At 36.7% G+C, this 23874-nt stretch overlaps 1 protein-coding gene across 3 annotated transcripts in view; it reads right to left on the bottom strand.

Moving 5' to 3' along the window:
• The window catches only part of NUP98 (nucleoporin 98 and 96 precursor), a 76893-nt gene that overhangs the window by 39603 nt on the left and 13416 nt on the right, over positions 1–23874 (bottom strand). For 2 of the 3 annotated variants that reach the window (XM_054576192.1, XM_054576191.1), the window contains exons 2-10: positions 19426–19529; positions 16221–16322; positions 15931–16107; positions 14297–14436; positions 12906–13013; positions 10736–10916; positions 9184–9347; positions 5406–5543; positions 3952–4090 (exon numbers count right to left, since the gene is read on the bottom strand). In XM_054576192.1, the coding sequence (XP_054432167.1) occupies positions 3952–4090; positions 5406–5543; positions 9184–9347; positions 10736–10916; positions 12906–13013; positions 14297–14436; positions 15931–16107; positions 16221–16322; positions 19426–19501 (1225 nt within the window). In that variant the 5' untranslated portion in view covers positions 19502–19529. The remainder of the gene's footprint in view (positions 1–3951; positions 4091–5405; positions 5544–9183; positions 9348–10735; positions 10917–12905; positions 13014–14296; positions 14437–15930; positions 16108–16220; positions 16323–19425; positions 19530–23874) is intronic. The other variant, XM_054576193.1, reaches the window with a different exon arrangement.

Raw genomic sequence — 23874 nt, forward strand, 5'->3', positions numbered from 1 at the left:
TCATAATTACACTCCAAAAATAATCAGCTTAGCCATGGCCAGGTAGCTCAGCTGATTAAGAGCCAAGGTTGTAGGTTTGGTTGCTGGTCAGGGCACATATGAGAAGTATCCAATGAAAGCAAAAATAAGAAGAACAACAAATTGATCTCTCTCTCTCTTTCTCTCAAATCAATTTTTTAAAAATCAGCTTAAAGCTCAGTAAGTTGGGTGTTGCCCTGTGACCCAAAAGGTAGCTGGTTCGGTTCCCAGTCAGGACACATGCCTGGGTTGCAGGCCAGGTCTCCAAATGGGGGTGTGCAAGAGGCAACCAATCGATGTTTCTCCCCGCCCCCAACAAAATAAATAAATAAATAAAATCTTTAAAAAATAAACAAAATCTTTTAAAACTTACAACCAGCTTAAAAAAAGATGTTTATATATACAAATAGCTTAACTATTTGTATATATAAACCCCACCAACCCCATGCAGTGGAAAAACTGTCTTCCAGGAAACTGTTCCCTGGTGCCAAAAAGGTTGGGGACTGCTGCTCTAAAGAAGGACTGAGGGGTCTGGCAACACCAATTAATTGTAGCAGGTATTCCAACCTTCAACACTGTGGATTAATCACTACCAGAATGAAACACAATCCCATACTGCATAACACCTAAGAATGACATAATGATGCCCCCAAATCCTGGTATGACCTTATTCCATTTCTAGACTTGTTATATGACTTATTTCTCAATCAGAAGAGTATCTCTGCCCACAAAATCAAAGTTGACAGCTTCCCAAGAAAATAGGAACATCAAAGACAACTTTACTTGGATCTGGATCTCTCAAAGGTAATAATGAAATAAGTTCATCCAAGAATATAAAATAACTTGCCACCCTGTAACCCCCATCTAACTTGTAATTACGGGGGATCCTTCCTCTTAGGGCCCCATTTATTCATTCTTTAATTCATTTAACAAGCTTTTAGTGGACACCTACTAATTACCAGACACTAGGTCAACAGTGATTTTGAAAAAAAAAAATATTAAGGACATTTCAAATTCAGCATGTGAGCTAGTGAGCTGTATCAGAGAGTGATGAGACCGTTCATTTTCAAACCACTAAATATGAGTTCATACAGACAACAAAAAAAATCTCCAAACAAATCAGAAATCTGCAATCATGGAATAACAGCAAACATAATTCAGGAGTCCAGCATATTTTATCAAGTATAGCCTACACAAGAACTAATTTAGAAGTAACATTTAATTCTGAACATGAAGTCAGCTTAAAAAACAAACAAACAAAAAACCACCCCACACCAAAAACCAAAAATACCACATGCATTTTCAAAAGAAGCAAAAACTGATTCTTGGGGGGTGGGAATGAGGGTGGTCTAACAACAAAATCATACAATAGTTCATGGTCCTCCCTAATAGGGTACATAAACAGATACACAGTATACATATACTATTAAAATCTCATGGAATGAGAAGGTGAGTACAAAAAAAAATCTACAATGGCTCCTTGGGGAAGAAAGAATAACACTACTTTAAACAAAAGGTTGAAAAACATTGGTTTAATGCTTAAGTATTTCAGTTTTCCATAAAATAAAAGACATTTTTCATTTTCACCAATAACTTCATTGATTTGGATATTCTGAGTTTGTCAGCTCTCTCCTGCGTGGTAAAACATTGACTGTTCTCAATGTCTCAGTTTGATCACTATCAACTCCAACTGGTTTACCCAACCACTGAGCTTCATCCACTGACAAATCTTCAGCACAGAACTTCGCAAACCATTTTTGACACATTTGATCAGTCACAGCACCTACTCCATACACTCCACAAATCTTTTGTTTGTGTTTCAGTTGTGTTACCTTTCTTGAAATAATAAAGCATAATATGCTGAAAATGTTGCATATTTTCTTCCATCTTCAATAATAAAATGGTTACATAAAAATTCAGCAATTTAGATGTTTATTTTTTTAAATGTTTTTATTTATTTTTAGAGAGCGCAGAAGGGAGAGAGAAAGAAAGGGCAAGAAACATCAATGTGTGAGGGGAACACCAACTGGTTGCCTCTCATACACACCCTCAACTGGAGACCTGGCCCACAACCCAGGCATGTGCCCTAACTGGGAACTGAACTGGTGACCTTTAAGTTCGCAGGACAGCACTCAATCCACTGAGCCATACCAGCCAGGGTGATGTTTTCTTTTTTTTTTAAATGCATACTGAGCCCTGGCTGGTGTGGCTCAGTGGATTGAGTGCCAGCCTGTGAGTCAAAGGGTTGCTGGTTTGATGCCCAGCTGGGAAACATGCCTGGATTGCAGGCCAGTCCCCAGCTGGGGGTGTGAGAAGGGCAACCAGGCATTGACGTTCCTCTCTTCTCTTTCTCCCTCCCACTCTAAGGAAAAAAAAAAGAAAGAAAAAAAAGAAAAATGCACACTGATATGAAAACTGTCACAATACAATCTAACAAACATTTCTAATGAAGTTAAAGAACACTAAATGCTACCAAACGAACTATTTGGCCAACCCAGTATCTTTCCCATATTAATTTTGTACACAAAAACAACTACATAGCCCTGACTAGTGTGCCTCAGAGGATTGGGAGTCCTCTCACAAACAGAAAGGTCACTGGTTCAGTTCCCTGGCATGGCACGTGCTTGGATTGTGGTCCAGGGCCCCAGGATGGGCAAGAGGCGATTGATTGGTGTTTCTCTAGCACATCAATATTTCTCTCCCTTTCTTTCTCCCTAGCTTCCCTTCTCTCTAAATATAAATTAAAAAAAACAAACCTTTTCTTCAATAAACAAAAAACCACACAAAATAATGTCCATGCTAAACAAGTCTACTGCTTCAGAACCTTTCTTTCATCGAGTACAACCACAAATAATTATAGGAGTGATCAAGCAACACAACAAAAAAGGAGTTATAGAAATCGAACGGAATACATAAATTTAGGAACTGGTACCAGACAAGGACCTATCTATCTCCTTCACATAGTTCACATTTCTGCGGAAACATATAACCTTCCAGTGGATGCTTAAGGTAGTATCTTTCTCTTGTACATTAAAAGATCCTCACTGAAAATCTGTGTGACTACTGACCTATGGCAAATAACCATGTCTTTACACTCATTTCCCACTAGCTATTCAGTACCTGATGATGTATCTGAAATCCTTAACAAATATTTAAACCACTACTTCATTTGGTGATTAAATGAACTTTCCATATCTAATTTAACACAGTTAATGTTGAATTTGTTTGAACTTAATTGGGTAGTTATGGAAAGCATAATATAATATTTCCATTAAATGGGTTTTTATTTTTCCAGAGTTAGTTTAGGGCTTTGTTTTGTCAATTACTGTTCAATCTTATCTATGTTTCTCAACAGGTACTCAAAAATGAAGCTTTTGCCAACTATAAGAAAACCAAATAATCTGCAAAATCAAAAAGGTCTCAACTTTCAGGAAGAATGATGAAATCTCAAAAAACAACAAAAACAAAACAATAACAAAAAACATTTTAAAAAAAGAATCATGAAATCTTACCTGTGCACTACTTCCCTGTTTGAAACCTGTCCTAACAGAATGTTATCTCAACCACGTATGTTTCATTGTTAGTTTCTTAACTACTGGTGAAGTAATTCAAAGCCAGTGTTTCCTTATTTTGAAAAAAAATCTATCTCCATTAGAGAACCAACTTTTCTGCAAAGCACTGCTGCATATGCCGAATGGCCCGTTTTATCCAAAGCAGGGAGTTCAAAAGAATATGAATGAGGAAAGGAAATTTAATATCTCTTCTACGTATCTCAACCCATGTCCATGATTTTAAACCTTTCCCTCTTGTACAGACACTGAGCCATGTCTTACCTGAGAATTTTTAAATATCCCCAATCATATGAATCAGGAGAATGATGTGTGGTATAGTCAGTATAACTTTAAGAGAGCCAAACCTGCTTATTATATGTACCAAAATTGGAAGTGTTTGTATTGGTTCCTAAAGTCAGGGTTGGTTTGTTACCAAAGAGCCCGCCACTGGTTGTACCAAACGAAGGAGCACTGGTTGTGCTGGTTCCAAATGTAGTAAGCTTGTTATTGCCAAACAGGGTCTAAAAAGAACGGAATACAAGAAAATTTTTAGTATAAAGATACATTCCAAACAGTAAACAGAGGTTCCCTTGAGTGAGACTGGATGTGAAGTAAACAAGAGATGGCATTATTTTTATAAAATGACAGGAAGAGGATGAATAAAGACTAGCAGAAAAATAAACTAATCTGAGCAAGGTTAACTTTATGAATACAGAATGCTCCTAGACGTGAGAGGTTAATGGAACCCCCTCAGCAAACACAGTACATCAGTGAGTTGAGGAAAAAAAATAACAAGGGAACCAAATATTGTTTTTAACCTGGTAACAGATGTGTATCATGTATTTAAATAGTCAGTAGAAACAATTACAATAACAAATTTAAACACACTATAACATGAACCTTCAAAACATTATGTTAAGTGAAAGAAATCAGTCACACAAACCACACATTATATGATTTCATTATATGAAATGTCCAAAATAGGTAAATCCATAGCCAGAAAGTAGGCCTGAGGTAACTGGGGGTAATGGGAAGTGATGAGTATGAGGTTTCTTTTTAGGGTGATAAATGTGTTCTAAAATTAACTATTGCGACACTTGCACACTCTGTAAATGTAATAAAAGCCAATGAATTGTAAATTTTAACAGGGTTAATTGTATGGCATGTGGATTATATCCCAATAAGGTTATTTAAAAATAACTTTTGGAGGCATTATATAATTTTCTCAATTTTTCACCTCAAATAGTTACACAAAGTTAAGAAGTAACAGATTTCAATCTCCACAAAAACAGAACACCATGTTCAAAACTTAAAATGGGTACATAGTACAGATTGAGTGCTTCATACTAATTCTCATACAGTTTAAGTGGTAACATAGAATTTACTATTGTTTTTAGGTCAAGTACATTCCATGATTTTAAACCTTTCCCTCTTGTACAGACACTGAGCCATGTCTTACCTGAGAATTTTTAAATATCCCCAATCATATGAATCAGGAGAATGATGTGTGGTAATTTTTTTACTTAAATGACTTAAGGAAAATAATTCAGTTAGGCCTCCAACAGTATGAGAACTGTGAAAATGCCAACAATTTTAGCAACTTGATCAACACCAAAAATATGTAATTCTTAAATATCTTATCAACTTGTCACTCAAAACAGGTTAGACAGGGTTAAAAAATTTATGGAAATTACCTAGTTATTTTAATTTGCATCAAATAATTTTTAGTTACTATCAGTATCAAATGATACATTATACTCAATAAAATACTTAAATGAGAGTCAAATCTTTCTTAGAAATTCCTTTAGTATATTATAATCAAATGTAAATACCTACCGAACCAACAGTACCAAATGCAGTATTGGTCTGCCCAAAGAGACTTGTTCCTGTTCCAAATGCTGTCCCGGTGCTGGTGTTTGTAGCTGTCCCAAAAAGACCTCCAGGCTGTGAAGCTTGGGTCACTCCAAATAAACCCTGCAAAAGGTAATCTCGATTAAAAGGTGTCCTACAGTAGTCAGTTTTCTTTAAGAGCCGTAGATTAATAATACTTGCCATTTTTTAAAGTTTATGCGACAGTTACTATGCTTAGTATTTTACAAAGAGCATTTTTCTTCACAATCCTAAAAAGCAGGGCCATTTTCCAGAAGAAAATAAAGCTCAGAGTAGTTAAAAATCTGCCAATGTCCTAGCTGGGTGCTCTGCTGGTTGGAGTATTGTCTGGCATACCAAAAAAAAAAAAAGGTTGTGGGTTCAAATCCCAGTCAGGGCATGTACCCAGGTCGAGGGTTTGGTCCTTGGCTGGGGCACACATATGGAAAGCAACTGATCCTCTCTCACATTGATGTCTCTTTCTCTCAAATCAATAAACATATTCTCAGGTGAGAATTAAAAAAGAAAAAAAAAGTGCCCAATGTTACAGCAACTGAGTGTCAGGACCAGATTTCAAATAAGCGAAGTTCATATCATCCAGTCTTTAAGAAGATATTTTACTTATGTGTTAGTTAACAAAAGAAATACATGGCACTAATGGACTACTGCTGAACTGAGAATTCGAAGTAGTGTTCTTAAACAGTTTCGTTAGGGGGGTAGGTTGAGGTGGAAGAGGGTAAAAGTAGGATAAATGATAATAGAAAAAATATAATAAAAAGTAAATTATTACTCATTTAAAGTGGACTATTCAATTGTTTTTTGTATTAGGTATGTCCAGGAAGTATCCAGCCATGTAATGTGGAAAAGACACATTTATTGAAGATACAAGAAACACTGTACATAGGACAATGACACATCAGTCTCCCTCAAGGAGGACCTTGGCACCTCACACAGTCCTTCCAGCATCACTAGCAACTGCAGCACGATGTTCCTTCTGCTCTGGTAGCAGACACTGTGGAACTAATCAAACCTTAGTATGTTCACAGTTGCACAACCATCCTTACTCTCTAAATTTAGAACATTTTTATAACTATAAAAAGAAATCCTGGCAGTCACTCCCCATTCCTAGGTAAACAACAACTAATTTATTTTCTGTTTCCATGGATTTGTCCATTCTGAACATTTCATGTAATAGAACCATGTAAAATGTGGTGTTTATTAAATGGCTTCTCTTGCTTATCATGTTTAAAGGTCCATTTGGAGCATGTATCAGAGTGCTTCATCCCATTTTATGGCTAAGTAACAGTCTACTTTATGTGTATCACATTTGTTTTTCCATTAAGCACTGATGGATGGACATTTGGGTTGTTTCCATTTTTTGGCTATTATGACAGAGGTTTGTGTACAAGTTTTGTTCTCATTTCTCTAGGGAAAAAACTAAGGTGTACAACTTGGTATTTATTTGTGGTATATATGGTAATCCTGTTTAAAATTCTGAGGAAAGCACCAAACTGTTTTCCAAAGTGGTTACATATATGAGGGTTCCAATTTCTCCAAATTCTTGAGAACACTTATTATTGCCTTTTTGTTTATAGCCTTTCCAGTGGATTTGAAGTGGTAATTCATTGTGGTTTCCATAGGCGATTCCTTGATGACTACTGATGTTATCTTTTCATGTGCTTATTAACTGTTTATCTTCTTTGGAGAAATAATCTAATCAAGTCTTTAGCCCAATTTTTTCACTTTGGCCATTTTTTAATAGGTTATTGAGTTATTGAATTAAAAGCATTCTTTATATGTTCTTTATACATTCTGGATATAAGTCTTTTATAAGATATATGACTTGCAAATATTTTCTCCCATCTGCAGGTATTCTTTTTGCTTTCGTTATGGTATACCTTTAATCCACAAGTTATTTTTTTTTATTTTTTTTACCCTCACCAGAGGACATGCTCATTGATTTTAGAGAGAGGGGAAGGGAGGAGGAGGAGAGAGGGAGAGAACAACGGATGTGAGAAACATTAACATGAGAGAGAAATATCGATCTGTCACCTCTTGTACGCGCCCTGATCAGGACCTAATCTGCAACCCAGGCTTGTGCCTTGACTGGGAATTGAACCCTTGACTCTTTGGTCTATGGCAGAATGTTCCCACTAACTGAGCCACACTGACCAGTGCCCACAAGTTTTTCATTTCGATAAAGCCCAATCAATTTTTCCTTTTGCTGCTTTTGCTTTTGGCATCATAGCTAATAAACCACTACCTAACTCGTTTTCTTCTAAGAGTTTTATATTTTAACGCTCATATTTAAGTATTTGATCTATTTGAGTTAATTTTTATAGTTACCACAATGGTGTGAATAAAGTCCAATCTCATTCTTTTGCACAGGGAAAATCAGTTGTCCCAACACTATTTGTTGAAAAGATTATTTTTCCTCATTGAATTATTTTGGTACTCTTTAAAAAAAAATTATTTATTTTTAGAGAGAGGGGAAGGAAGGGAGAGAAGGAGAGAAATATCAATGTATGGCTGTCTCTCACGCACCCCCTATTGGAGACCTGGCCAGCAACCAAGTCATGTGCCCTGACTGGGAAGCAAACAGGTGACCCTTTGCTTCGCAGTCCAGTGCTCGATCCACTTGAGCCACACCAGCCAGGGCTATTTTGGTACTTTTGAAAATCAAATGTGAAGGTTTATTTCTGGACTCTCAGTTCTATTCCACTGATTTATGTGTATAACCTTATGCCTGTACCACACAGTCTTGATTACTATTGCTTTACAGTATGTTTTAAAATTAAGAAGTTTAAGTCTTCTAACTTTCTTCTTTTTAAAGACTGTTCTGGCCATTCTGGATTCCCTTTTATTCTTTGTTGATTGTTTATATTATGAAAGTGTGTCAAATACTTTTTCTGTACCTACTGAGGTGTTGTGTGGTTTTTGTTCTTTATTCTCTATGGCTTATTACACTGTCATATGCTGAGTCAACTTTCCTGAGATAAATCCCACTTGGTCATGGTGTATAATCTTTATGTGTTACTGAATTTGGTTTGCTAGTATTTTGATGATTTTGTGGCCTAGTTGTATTTGTTTTTTAATCAGGCAGAGTATCTCTAATAAAACTCTGAACACAACTAAAATTAGAGAGAGACCAAGTAAATTCCAAGAATTCCAGTTAAAAAAAAAATTGCTACCTCAAATTAACTTTAATTTTATACTTCCCTAAAAGAGTCCCTAGAAATAAACTGGTAATGATGTAAAGACTTTCTCTTTCACTTTCTGCATAGAAGTAGCAATTATCCAATATGGCTCTGAGGTTTAGTTCTCCCTTTATTTTAATCAACTAAACTTCTTTGCTTGAGTCTGCTTAAGGAACCAGCTAAAAGAATATTTTGAAATACAGCTAGTAATTTATACATATTTTCTTCTACAATCTATAGAATGACTGGAGTCAGTGTCCTAAGGTATAGCTTCAGGATGGCAAACTGTGGCACACTAAGCAGCTCTTAGTGATAAGAAAATATGCTCAGAAAAGATAAGTGACTTGCTCAACAGCCTTTCAATGAGTACAGAGTAGGACCTAAACTGGAATTTAGGCTTTAATTATTCAAAGATTTTGCTCTCTCCCCTTTACTCTATCAATTCTTAAGAAATGCAGTACAGGTAGAACTTGCTGGTTTGACATGATTAGAAGCCTCATTAGCTTGATAAATAAGACATAGAGTTAATTATGGGCCTGTTTCCTTACCATGGTGTTGGTGCTTGGCTGTCCTAGTGTGCTGGTATTGCCAAAGGAAAAGCCAGTGTTCTGGGTGGTTGTGGCCTGGGCAAATGGTTTGCTGAAGAGGCTGGTAGTTTGCTGATTCTGTTGGCCAAAGAGACCACCTGGATTGGTTCCAAATCCAGTCGTACCTTTCAGGAAATAGAAATAAAGGAAAGAAAAAATAAGTGGAGAACAAAACAAAACAAAACATTAAACCTCACATTATCTAGTTACTAAACATTAGTCTTATGATATTAATTACATATCTCAATTACCCTACTCAAACTGGATAACTGTTTCAATTCCCATTCTCTTTCATCTAATTCCAGATTTGCTTCAGACTTTAATTCTTACAATAACACTCTGATCGCAAGAACCCTCGCTGGGCTAAGCAACCTTCCTTCTTGAGCCCACCGCTTTTTTCTATTTTAAAAGATACCATGCTACACTCAAAGTCTATGTTTGTATTTTAACCTAGTTAGACTAAGTTTTTCTTGAGAATAAAGGCTTTCTCTTTATATCAATATATTCAGCATAGGGTGTAATGCAAAGTACTTAAAGAATATGGCTAAACTAAATCACAGAATACCAATATCGAAGGAAATGTTAAATGTCACTTAAATGTGTTTGTGTATTTGTGTGAGTGTGCGTGTGTAGATCCCTCTAGAAAGCTATGAAAAAAATCTAACTTCTGTTTATTTCTCCAGAGGCCAACTTGGTAGCTGGGGAGGGAAAGAAGAGACCTTTGGTTACACACCATTTTTTTTTTTTTTTTTTTTTGGTATTTCATGAACTTTGTATCTCATATATATATTAACCTTTGCAAAAGTAGTATATTTATAAAGCAATAGTAGTCATTCTAGACTTCCCTCTTTCACATCCCACATCAAATCAATCCATCAGCAAATCCCCTCAATTCTATATTCAAACTGGGTCCACAATCTGACATTTTTACTATCTCCATAGCACCATTCTCATTCAAGCCACATCATCTCTCATGCAGACAGAACAACAGGTTTCTAATTGATCTGTTTCCACTCATGTTGCCTTATAATCTACTCTTAAAATAGCAGGCTTCAGAATAATCCTTCAACTCATAATTTCATGACTTCTCTTTCTAATCCCTTTAATAGCTTCCTGACTCAATTCAAATCTTGACAGTGGTCCACAAGTCCTACAACATATAGTTCTTATATTCCCTAGTACTTCCCCTTGTCCTCTACTCCTTGGCAAAAACTTAGGATCTTTAGATTTACAGTTTCCTCTTGCTAGGTTTCCCTCCCCAGAAATCTGCACAACTATATCCTTCACCTTCTTCAAATAGATCACTGCTCAAATGTTATCTTATCAATAAAGCCCTTATTAACCACCTTCATTTAAAACTGTATGTTCCTCCACCCCTGCATACATAGTAGGCACTCCTTATTCCTCCAGCATCCCTGAATTATTTTTTCCATAGCACTTACAACAAAATGACAATTATAGTTTAGGTGCCTGTCCCTCCTCAATATGGCCCAATATGATATCAAGTACTTACTAGTTCCAAAGCCTGTTTTGTTCTGACCATATGCAAAGCCCGAATTAGTGGTAGAGGAGCTGAAGAGTCCTGTTGCACTGGAGGTGGCCGGAGAAGACCCAAACAGTCCAGTTGTGGTACCCGCTCCCACCTGGTTCTGTGGGCCTTTCCTGTTAGCCTGATAATCCTCTAAACGAAGTTCCTAGAGTGAGGGAAAACATATTTCCAATCTTACTATTCAGCCAAAAAAATTTATTTTGAGACTGAATATTTCAATTTAGTATTCAAGTTCTCATAAGTAATCACACAAGGACCGTTACTGCAAAACAAAAAACTACAAATAACATTAACTTAATATCATTATAAAAAACCATTTTCAATAGTTTATAGTGGACATTAAAATACATACCATAAAGACTGTAACACTACAGGCAAATAGACATATCTATCAATTTTAATTTTCTTTTATAAACAATATTTTTTACTAGCTGATTTTAGTCAACATACAACATATTCCAGTAAAAAGGCAATATTCAGGAAAAGTTGATATATATTGTTGCTACAATACTGGAAAAGGATGAAAAACACTGTGATTTGCTGAATCTATTTTACTGCACTCAAAACTAGACGTGCAACTGGCATTAGCTCTAAATATAAGGCTGGGACATAAAGCTACAGACAATGAATATCAACATCAGTAAGAATCACTTGCAGATTCACCTGACAAAAAGTCATCTCCTCCCAGTGGTAAACTGTACATGTTCATTCATGAAATACACAATTTCTTTTTCCCTGCTTTTTTCTTTTAACTTTTTTCCAAAGTCAACAGCTTACTAACCACTAGTTAGCATGCCCTCTTTGCTAAAAGGTTCTCCTTGTTTTTGTCCCATCTGTTCCATTTAATAATGTTTTCACCTGCTTGTATGAACTCAGCGAATTAAATGTGCCAAGAGGAAGCACAGTACACATGAATTGTATTTAATAGTGCTTCCCGTTCAATAAAAAGACCCTAGAATGTCTGTCAGACTTTATTCAGTGCATCTACTTTGCAAATAGGCCACAGAACGGTAATGGCTGACAGAAGTGAGATGGGTTTATTAAAATGATGCAGGAAGCTGGGGAAAGAGCTGAGGATAATACTTCCCTTTGGTACAATGCTCTTTATTATTTAGTATAATGATCTCGTCTACTCTCACTCCGAATATAAAAATTAGCTGATTAAAAGACAGGATTCTAGAGAGTTCAGAAAATTTAAGGAAAGAAGAGATAGAGTTTAATAGTTTTGTCTCACAAGCCAGGGTGTTTCTGCACTCTCCAATAATATAGGAAGAAGCAACAGCTACAATTAGGGGTGACAATCAAAATGTACAAAGAAGTACTTACACAGCAATGCAAGTAAACACACTACATGGATGATCTCAATGATGAAAAACAGACTTAAGAATACATAATGTGCCCTGGCTGATACGGCTCAGTGTACTGAACACCGGCCTGTGAACCAAAAGGTTGCCAATTTGATTCCCTGTCAGGCCATATGCCTGGGTTGTGGGCCAGGTCCCCATTTAGGGGCAAACAAGAGGCAACCAAATGATGTTTCTCTACCTCTCTTTCCCCTTCCCTTCTCCTCTCCGAAAATAAATAAAATCTTAAAAAAATAAAATATACGTTTCTTAAAAAAAAAAAAAAAAGAAAAGAATACATAATGCAAGATTCCATCTGTATGTACAAATAGGCAAAACATGGGTATCCAGGATAGTGGTTACCTTTGGAAGGGGCGGGTTCTGACTGGGGGGTGAGGACATTAGGGATGCTGATAATGCTGTGCCTTTAGATCCTGGTTACATGAGTGTGTTTACTTAATGAAAACTTACTATGTTGTATACTTACAACTTTGCATAAGTTTTTAAAAAAACACATGTTAAGTTTAAGTGCACACAATGCAGTGTGGGCGACATCCAATCCAAATACACTATTAGAATTACGCTGGTACAATCTGAATATTATTCCTGCCTAAAACAATACACACCTATAAATACTACGTTAACTTAAAAATAATTTGATCATTAGTTGTTTTCTTTTACATAAACACAATGTGAACCACATGGTCCTAAAAATAACAAAAACATTTTCAAAAGCTGCTTTCCAATACAATCAAAGGTTACACTGATATTCTGTATTGCATTTTACTGACCTCTAGTGACTTGCTTTCATATTCTTTCATAGCAGTAATACACTGGTGCTTGGTACTGATGTTAGTACTAACTCCAGCTTTAACCATAGTATCGGTACCAGTTAGAGGCTGCAAAGGAACATAAAGGTAAATTTTAAAGTCTAAATTAAATGTGTAAATCCAAGCTTTATATCCTTACTCTCACAAACACAGTTCTGCAACCACTGAACTCTCTAACTAGTCCACTAGGTCTTTTACTATTCAAGATGGTTTCAAGGGTGCTTCATTAATTACACTGTATTTTGTTCTCTTCCTACATCAAGATTTTATGTTTAATAAGTCAGTAATAGTCATGACAAACCCAAAGATTAATCCCATAACCAAGCTATCTAATTATCTACCAAAATATACTTAATATTATATATAAAACAGGCTTTATCCATTTTGCCTAATATATACATTTAAACCTCTTTTTCTGCTCTAAAGTGTCAGATTAGTAACTGTTGTTACATTTAAGAAATAATGGAAGCCTGGTTTCTTCCCCTACAACTTTTAAGAGGAAAAAAAGCACAATAAGAAACTAAAGATTCCTACTTATATCAGTTTTCTCAATTATTGTACTTTCTAAGAAACACATAATATTTTTCACTATTGTTTAATTTTATTTTAAATTCCAAATTCTAAATTCAGTATTATGAATTTACCACCTTGCCTGAAAAATTCTTCACTTTCTGAAGCTTTCTTCACTTGAGAAAGTTTTCTTCACTTTCTCTAGTTTTTTTCTTCAATTTCTCAAGTTTTAACTAGAAGTTTTCTCAAGCCCTATTTTTGCCATTAGGCTAACTGTCGCCAGCCTATCCTAAGTCTCTCCCAACCAATTACATCAGGTGTATCTTAGATCAAGTGGTATTCTATATATTTTTTAAACAGCCTCCACTCTAATCCTCTACCCAACTCTTCTCAAAAAGCCCCAAGAAAAAACAAAATTCTATTGCCCCATTTTGTCATTTCATCAACAAAAGTTCAATATTAATGAGTTATTCCATTTATCTCCTTAAAGAGGCCTTATTTTCCTATAGTTTGCCCCCATATTCCTTATTTCTGTAAAAAATGGTTGACCATTCAAAGGCCAAATTGTGCACACAGTACAAGTTCAACCTTATACAAGCTATTACAATCAATATTGTGAATACGAAGTTGACTGGGTTGAGTATAATTCAAATATGCATTATAATCTGGATAAGACTTTTCCTTTCTTCTATACAATTAGAGATTTTGTTCTTAACACATCTTTCAGGAAAAATGAGGCTAAGCTGTGCATAACTGAAACAAGGAGAAATTTTATGATTCACCCTGCAAATAAATATACAAGTGGGAGAGAAGTTCCACAAACATTGGAAGAAAATACTTACATTAAATTTAATAGTAGTCCCAGTAGGAGCAGCTGTAAAACTACTGGGCCCAAAAAGGGAGCCAGATGTGCTACCAAAAGGATTAGAGGTGGTATTTGTAGTTCCAAAAAGTCCCCCACTGCTAGTACTTGTTCCAAAATCTATAAATTAGAAAGAAAAATTAGACGGTAACAGTAAAGAACATAAGATGGAACTGAGCTGTGGCACTAGAGCAGCAGTACTTTCACAACCTCAAATTTTCTCTTTCAAATTTATCTTTTCCACTACTAAGTATCTTCGAACAGGTATTTCATACACACACACACACACACACACACACACACACACACACAATTCTAGGCTCACAACTTCAAAGTGACACAAAATCTAAATTCTACAGCCACTAAGTTTCTATGAAGCCCTTTAGTACATAGTTGGAAGACAAGTTAAAAGAAACAGTATTTTGTTTCATCATAAATTTTATCTCTTTCCTCCTTTCTTAGCAAGACTAATGCTAAATGAGCTTGTACTTCGGAAAACATCTTATCACAACAGACTTAAACACAAATGGTCCTAGTATGGCGACCAAGCACAGGTTAATGCAAAATTTCACACAGAAAAATAATTTAGAAAAATTAGTAGGCATGCTGATCATTTTATTAAAAAAACAAAAAAACTAGTTTCATTTTCCAAAAAGCTGACTTTTAAAATTACATAAAAGTGAATTTAACTGTTATCTAAGGAATGTATTTTTCAAAATATGATACTATTTCTAAATAAGTTATATAGACCCAGAAATGTCAGCAGGCAATGAAGTCTTCTGCCAATACTATTTAATATTATGTGACATCCTAATTACCAAATTAAAAAGAATGTGATTTTCACTGGCGAACTATTTCTTTTTTTAAAATTATGTTCTAATATATAGTTTAAAGTAAATAGGTACACCTTTTTTGAATTAGCACTTTAGATTGCATTTTATACTGTTATGGTTAAAAATTTCAACATCCCTACAAAAGCTTTTCCTTTGTAAACAACTGATAGCTTGGTAACTTAAACATTCTGCCATTTGCTTGTGCTGGGAATGGCATCAACTCACTAAATACATCTGTTCAACTAAAGCACTGTGTAGAGAAGCATCCCCAGCCCACATTTAGACTAAAGAAAGAAGGTTATCAGTTAAAAATATCTGCCATGGGCAAGAAATGGAGGAATAACCATGTCGTGACCAATATTTGTCACTGCTGCTTCAGTCTCTTCATACCAAATGTGAAATGAAGATAAGACGGTGCCCATGCCATTCAATACTGTTGACTACATACATGACTCCTGGAAATTCTCCTGTCTTAATACTGATGACACTACTCTGATCTGGCTTTTCATCTTATCTCTGGTCATTCTGTATCGTGCCTCTACCTCTGCATATTCCTAAAATACTAATGCTTCTCCGATTTCCATTCTTGTGAGATGCACATCTCTTCCCCCTCCTTTCCAATCTATTAAGCTGTTAGTACATTTTGAAGTTTTCTTGAAATTCTGTCATCTGGAGGGAGAAAAAGTGTGTGTAGGCGGGGTGTGAACACAGGGAAAAAGAAAACATATTCAAAAGTCAAATCAAATTGTTAGATGCAGATGTCCAATGATGCCCTACTTACTACCAAAGCCAGTTGGTTTATTTTGTGCAAAAGCATTGTTTTGGGATGAGAAAAGACTGGTCCCTGTGCTTGCAGTTCCAAACAAGCTATTCGATGTTCCTGTTGATGTGCCAAACCCAAAGCCGGTGCTTGTGGAGGTAGCTGGCTGGCTAAAGGAACTCGTGCCAAATAATCCTCCTGGGAGATGGAGAGGGGTTAAAAAACAGTTAAACAGACTTCACATAGAGCCACTATGTAAAGTTATGTATCAGCTATGAATAAATCAATTCTATTCCAAATAAAGCCCCTACCTGGTTTGGTCTGTGAATTTCCAAACAGGCCTCCAGTATTGTTGCTAGAACCAAATGCAGATGTTCCAAATGCCCCTCCACTAGTACTGCCAAAGCCAGTATCTGAAAATCCAAATTCAGGTAATGTTTAAATCAGGTGACACAATGAGAGAGAATATTACTATTTGTTAAAATTCTGCATTTGGATATGACCATTGATCTAAACTATTTTTTCAAAATTCCATCAGACTACAAATTATAGTTAAAATTAAGCCACATTTTATTTATTGTCCCCGGGTAAAGTAAGAAAGCGAAGTAAAAAGGTGCAACTTAAATAAAAGTTATTGCTATGTACGTTAAAAAAGAGTGCCAAGCTAACTAGTGACTATGAGTTACATATTGGATTGGCCAAAAAGTTCATTTGTTTTCTTCCCATAAGATGGTTCTAGCAGTACTTAGTTGTCTTTAACTTCATTCAGAACAATTTTTTTAGATTGTATTGTGACAACTGTCACATTACTGTGCATTTAAAAAAAAAATCAAAATTGGTGAATTTTTGTATAGCCGTTTTAATATTGAAGATGGAAAAAATACATAATCTTTTCTGCATATTATGCTTTATTATTTCAAGAAGGGTAAAAACACAACTGAAAACACAAAAAGACTTGTGGAGTGAGTGAAGCTGCTGTGACTGTTCAAACATGTCAAAAGTGGTTTTTGAAGTTTTGTGCTGGAGATCTGTCACTGGATGATGCTCCACAGTCAGATGACCAGTTGAAACTGATAGTGATCAAAATCGAGATATTAACTGAGAACACTCAATGTTATATACCACACGGGAGATAGCTAACATACCCAAAGTACTCAAAGCAATAAAGTTATTGGTGAAAATGAAAAATGTCTTTTATTTTACAGAAATAAAAACCACACAGACTTTTTGGCCAACCTAATACAAAAGTAAAATCATCGAAATTAAAGTGTTAAAAGTCTTTCCACACATCATATGCTCCAGAGTCACTGATATGAATGGCCCTAAATTTAGGGAGCGCATCAGAATGACCTGGGAAGTGCTTTCAAAATACATATATTCAGGTTCCAACTCCAGAGATCCTAATTCCATAATTCTATAATGGGAAATATTTCAGAGGAAAAAAAACAAACCACCACCCCAAAGCTGACACATGGGAATTATTAGTTTAAAAAACCAATTACCTAAATGTACAATACTTTAAGAGGTCAGAACACACATTAAAGATGTTCTCTATTGTCATTTTTATTATGTATGATTGAGGGTTGTAGTTATGCTTTTTAGAAATCCTGATCAGCCCTGGCCGGTGTGGCTCAGTGAGTGCTGGCCAGCAAACCAAAGGGTTCCTGGCTCGATTCCCAGTCAGGGTACATGCCTGGGGTGCAGGTCTGGTCCCCAGTAGAAGGTACGCAAGAGGCAACCACACACTGGTGTTTTCCTCTTTCTCCCTCCCTTCCCTTCTCTCTAAAAATAAATAAAATCTTAAAAAATAAAAAAATAAAATAAAATCCTGATCAATTGGAGTAAGTTTCTGGGATTGTATTAAAATACTCCTCCTTTTCCCCTAAAAAGAAAGGGGTTAAAAATAAGACTGGGAAAACACTGATTGTTGAAGCTGGGAGACAAGTATATGACAGTTCATTATACTTTTGTGTAATTACAATCACCTAACACCTGTTAGATGGCTATTACCAAAAAGACAAGAAACCAGTGTTGATGAGGATGTGGAGCAAAAATGTTAGTGGGATTGTAAATAAGTACAGCCACTACAGGAAACAATGTGGATATTCCTCAAAAAATAAAGAATAAAACTACTATATGGACCAGCAATTCTTCATCTGGGTAGGTATCTGAAGAGTACGGAAACACTAATTCGAGCTCTAACTGGTGTCGCTCAGTTGGCTGGGCACTGACCCGCAAAGCAAAAGGTGATCAGTTGACTCCCGGTCAGGACATATGACTGGATTTTGGCTTTGGTCCCCCACCTGGGCGCATGTGGAAAGCAACCTGTTGATGTTTCTCTCCTTTTTTCTCCCATTCCCTCTCTCTAAAATAAATTTTAAAAATCTTGAAAAAAAAAACCACAAACATGAAAAAAAATATGCACCCCTATATTCATTGCAACATTATTTATATTAGCCAAGATATGGGAATAACCTAAGTGTCCATCAATGGATAAATGGATAAAGATGTGAAATAGACAGGGTCTGGCAGAAGCAATGCCTGCTTGAGTATGGTTGGTAGGGTAATAATATGGTTGTAATAATTTATAGTTTTAATTTGAACATTTCACCTAAAACGTCATATGGTGTGCTTGAGTGTGATGATGTTATATTATAAAAGTACATGTCTATGATTTTGTAGTAAAAAAGGGGTGTTATTTGTGCTGAACCCTGTACATACATATATATACACACACGTATATACATAATGAAATAGTACTCAGTCATTACAGAAATTAAAAATAAATGAAACATTGCCATTTGTGATAACATGAATGAAGCTTGAGGGTATTACACCAAGTGAAATGAGTCAAAAAAGGATGAAAATTGTATCATTTCATTCATACATGGGATATAAAACAAAAGAGAAACAAAAAAACTACTCAGACAACAGACTGGTGGTTAGCAAGGAGATGGGGGTTTGAGGAGAGGGCTAAATAGGTAAAAGGAGTCAAATGTATGGCAACAGAAACCAGACTTTTGGTGGTGAGTATGCTACGGTATACAGATACCAAACTATGTTGTATACCTAAAACTTATGTTATTAACCAATGTTGCCTCAAACCTCCCAACACAAATTTTTTAACAAAAAGTTTAAAAATGAGTTAATAAGGGTTGCTATAGGTAACTAATGAGTGTCTGGTACAATGCTGGGTGGGAAGGGAAGTGGATCTCAGGAAGGCTGGTGGGGATTATGGACTTGGTCTGAAAATTAGCAACAAACTTTCTGCTAAAAAGGTCAATATAAAAATCTTTTAAATATCTACCAATGATCAGAAAGCTATGAACTCTTAAAATTTATTTCTATTTTCTTAGAAAATTTTCACAAGATGTTATCCTGATCATTTTTCAAAAAGATTTTATTATAAAAACCAAAGTATGAATAAAATTCCTATCTAAGGCCATCAGAGTCAATTCGTTCTTAATAAGAATACTTTATGATTCCTTACGTGCCCCTCCTTTTTTAAAAACTTACTCTGCCCAAATGTTGAAGTTGTGCCAAAACCACCTGTACCACCCCCAAAGGGAGTTCCAAATGACTTATTAAACATCTTCAAAATGACTCTTTGCTTCAGGAAGCTGGAAAGAAGGAAAAAGAAAGTATCAGCTTAAAGACCATGGAATACAGTGTAATTCTTTCATATGAACAGGCCATAAACTCCCTTAGGCCTGTTCAAAATGTAGTATATAATGTTCACTCTCATTCAATAACCTAAAGTTGTGTATAGTAAGATAGACTTTGTGAATCAAGCTGAATGAATAGCATAACATGAGGTTAAACTACAGATCCCACCAAAACCCATCCATTTAAAACAATGTTTTTCAACTTTTTAAAACATAAGCCTACCCTTTAATGAAGATTTCAGGTCCACTATGCCAGATCTTGACATGGCTCACCTAGGAGGTTATGTGTAATTCCCATAAAAAATTACAATGATATTGTGCTATCCTAACCACTTGAGAAGCTAACATTTTTGTCAGGGTTTATTTCTCATAGCTTGAATTGTAAAAAAGTACTCCCCCGCCCTTTTATGTATACAAAATGTGTGCCCCTCATCCCATCTCCAAATCCCAGAGATTATGGTGACCTGACAGTCTCTTTGAGATTACTTCTTAAAACTCTTCTCTATGGTTTCCAACTTATCTATTTTCTACTACTTCTGGGAACATTATAGAATACCCTCACATGAATGATTCCCCTCCGGTATCTAAATTACATATCCAGTCACTTAATGAATTGGATCAAAGTGTTTCACAAGTACAAAAGGGCAGTTTGGTTTTTTTTGCCTCAATTTAAATAAAAATAATTTAATTGTATAGTTTACTAAAAAAATAAAAGCTTTCCCCTTCCATAAATTTTCCTTAAACTTAGGATCACTGCTACCACTTACCTGCCAGCAGAGAAGAAAATGAGTACACTACTTTTAATATAAAAATTCATTTGCCCTGGCAGAGTGGCTCAGTTGGTTGGAGTGTCGTCCAGCATACCAAAAAGGTTGCTCACATTAAAATAAAAAGTTAAAAAAAAAAAAAAAAAAAAAGGTTGTTGTTTGATTCCTGGTCTGTGCATGCGCAGGAGGCAACCAATCGATGTCTCTCTCTCTCTCCCTTCCTCTCTCTCTACAATAATGAATGCATCCTCAGGTGAGGGTTTAAAAAGAACAAAACAAAACTCATACAGCCAATCCCACTTATTTGGATTTTTTTTTTGACAGGCACAATGCTTTCCCTATTATATACACATAATACAGTTTTTATCTTCTAGTAAAATCATAACTTGTTCATATAATAAAATTAAGTATAACGGGGTTTCTTTTTGTTGTTGTTCTAGTGTCCATTAGCACTTCCAGGTATTCTAACACCTGAAACATCTTGTGCAACACTGGAAAAGATGAAGCTGTCTCTAAATACCTAATGTTATAGGAATTAATATTCTGTCCCCTAAACTCTCCTAGGAACAAATTCCAACATTTAGTTCTTTATCCCAACATCAAGAAATTTAATAACTCCTTTGACTAAACAAAGCTCACTGAAACCAGTGGTCTAAGAGGGCCAGACCACATCAGAATCAGCTGAAAAGCTTTTCAAAACACATCCCCCCAGGTCCCATTCTAAAAATACTGAACTAAAATATCCAGGGTTTGATCTAGACAATTATATTTTGAAAGGCTCCTCCAGTGACTCTAATGCATTCCTTTGGAACTACAGGCTATATTTTATGTGATCTTCATTTCTCTGTCAGTACTGATATCTGCTCTAAGTTTCTTGCCTTCGTGATTTATCAGGTATCACAAAGTGAAAGAATGGGCATTTACCATATTAATTTGGTGACTCTTTCCCACAGACTCAATCCATAGCTCCTAACAATCAAAATTTGATTTTTAATCATCTTACCCTAACAAAGAAAACTAAATTCACATATATATTTCAAGAGGGATTTAAGTAGTAATAAAATATCCTGAGAAATACCTCACAGTTTCTAAGCTGTTACATGTTATCTCAACAACCTTGAAAGGATATTATGCATTACCACCTTACAGATGAGAAAACAGAATCAGGTATTTAGCAAGGTTAAAGAAGTGGTAAGTGGTATCTTCTGACTTCCCATGGACACGGTCAATCCTAGAAAGGAATATACTAAGCAACGAGCAAGAACATATGCAGTATTAAGGAAATTCATCTGTTCCAAACCCAAGGACAAGGAACAATGCAGGGACCAAATCCAATTTACTGGAAGAAAAGCACCTCACTCAAGCTCAGCCTATCTTTCTGGTTCTGGCAAGAATGATCTTGGCTTAGTCTCAACTGTGATCAGACTGAGATTCTAAATGTTTTTTTAAAAATTTATCACCATGAAAGCAAACCAAGATTCTGAAAAGAGCCTCAAGATAATTATGACTGCTAGGAATTAAAGAATGGCTAACACACTGAACCCTTTGCTCTTTGAACAAATCATTCATTTTCCTGACTATGCTATGAAATATCACTGGCTCAATGAAATACGCCCCCCTCTCCACCCTTGCCCCTACCAAACAACCTACTAATTCATTCTTTATAACCTAGCTCAAAGGTCATTTCTTCTATAAGCCTTCCCTAACCCCATCTAGCAATTAGTCTTTCTTCTGGGCTTCCACATTTCCACAGCACATCATGATTAGTTCATACATATCATCTTGACCCTGACTCCCTTTAATGGAAACTGTAACTGGATTAACACCAACTACACAAATATCCCTTTAGGGCTGAAGGATTTGTTGTCCCAGCTGTACTAGTAGAAGAGAGCTTTCAGCTATCGGTCCTCTGCTAAAGTTCTTTAGCCTCAAGAACTTTAGACTAAAGAACTTTAGAGTTGGGATAAAGAACTGCCTCTGCTAAAGAGCACAGCCTCAACCCCAGTAATATCTTCTTTCTGGGACAGCCCATATCCAAAAGCCAGGGCACTTTGCTCCAACTTGGAATAACTCCTCCCAGCTTCATGAGACTGGCTAAGGCCTTCATTAAAAACAGTATCACAACTGGTTCCAGTCAAAGTGGTAGAATACTTAACAGCAGTACTCAGAACCTCTCACAACCACATCAAAATTACAACTAAATTACAGAACAAGCATCATTCAGAATGCCTGAAATCTTGCAGAACAGAAGTCCTATAAATAAGGATATAAAGAAGCTGCCACACTAAGACTGGTAGGAGGGGTGAAGACATGAAATGGGCCTGGTCCCACACTCACATGTGAGTTAAAAATCAGGAGCGGTATCTTGGCTTCCGAGCGCCCCCCCACCCCGCCGCAAGGAACAAGGGGTCCCACCCCATATCAGAACTGCCAGCCCACAGTGCCAGTGCCCAAACAAACAAACAAACAAACAAACAAAAGGTCTCCAAAATTCTGGCTGTAAAAACCAGTGGAGATTGTGGCTGAGTGAGACAGAGGCTCCTGGAGCCCCAGAATTCCCCTTACAGGGCCTGCACATGGGCTTACTCAGACTCACTCATCTCAGCTCCAGCACTAAGGCAGCAGCTAGAAAGGCTGAACCAAGGGCATAAAGGGGCAGGGGAGGGGAGAGATATCTTAACTGTCTGCCACCAGAGTGAGAATTGGAGGGGTAGCTTTCTCCCTGACAGAACTGCTGGCATAGGCCATTATTCCACTGCTGAGCCCTTCTGCCACAGAGCAGGCAGGTGGCGCCATATCTGAGTATCAGTGGACCAGGCTAACACTACCTGCCCCCCACACCGCCACTTTTGGACCCATCCAAGCCATTTCCAGTGGCTTTTCCACACAAATGGCTGGTCTTGGCTCATGCTTTGGACTTTTCTAAAATCTCTGCACACCCTATACCTCTTGCTAAGCGGCCCCAGGCCTGGCACCAGCTGCAGCCAGCCTCTTCAGTTCAAAGCTTGGCCTCTCCCAGGCACCTCCAAGCATAGCACAAGTAGAAGCAATCTGCTGATGGCTCTGTAGCTCATGCCATGTGGTCGGGGCAGGGCACAAGTGCTAGCTGACCTTGCACCTCCAGGGAAGCCCCAGAGCCAATGCACCTGGTAAACAGCTTCAGGCCATGCCAGATTACAAGCTAAGCACCTCTGTGAGTAACAAACTCAAGGGCGAGACTTGGTGGGCACCAAAACCCCAACGAAGTGAGTCCTGCTTCATGGGGTTGGACCCTGCACAGCAGAAGGTCCTTGCAGCTAATTGGCCTAGGGGTCAATCCCTCCCAGTGATGTTCCAACAGCAATCAGGGCACAACTACAACAGGACAGTGCACACAGCCCACACAGGGGCACACCTGGAGAACCCAGCTTGGGTGACCCTGGGCCCTAAAGAACACCTACTATATCGAACACACTACCAGGTCCAGGAGATGTAGCAGCTCTACCTAATACATAAAAACAAACAGAGAGGCAGCCAAAATGTGGAGACAAAGA

Source organism: Pteronotus mesoamericanus, unplaced genomic scaffold, assembly GCF_021234165.1.
Source record: "Pteronotus mesoamericanus isolate MK-2021 breed Mesoamerican mustached bat unplaced genomic scaffold, CSHL_Meso_final contig_33, whole genome shotgun sequence".
In the NCBI taxonomy this organism is placed as follows: Eukaryota; Metazoa; Chordata; class Mammalia; order Chiroptera; family Mormoopidae; genus Pteronotus; species Pteronotus mesoamericanus.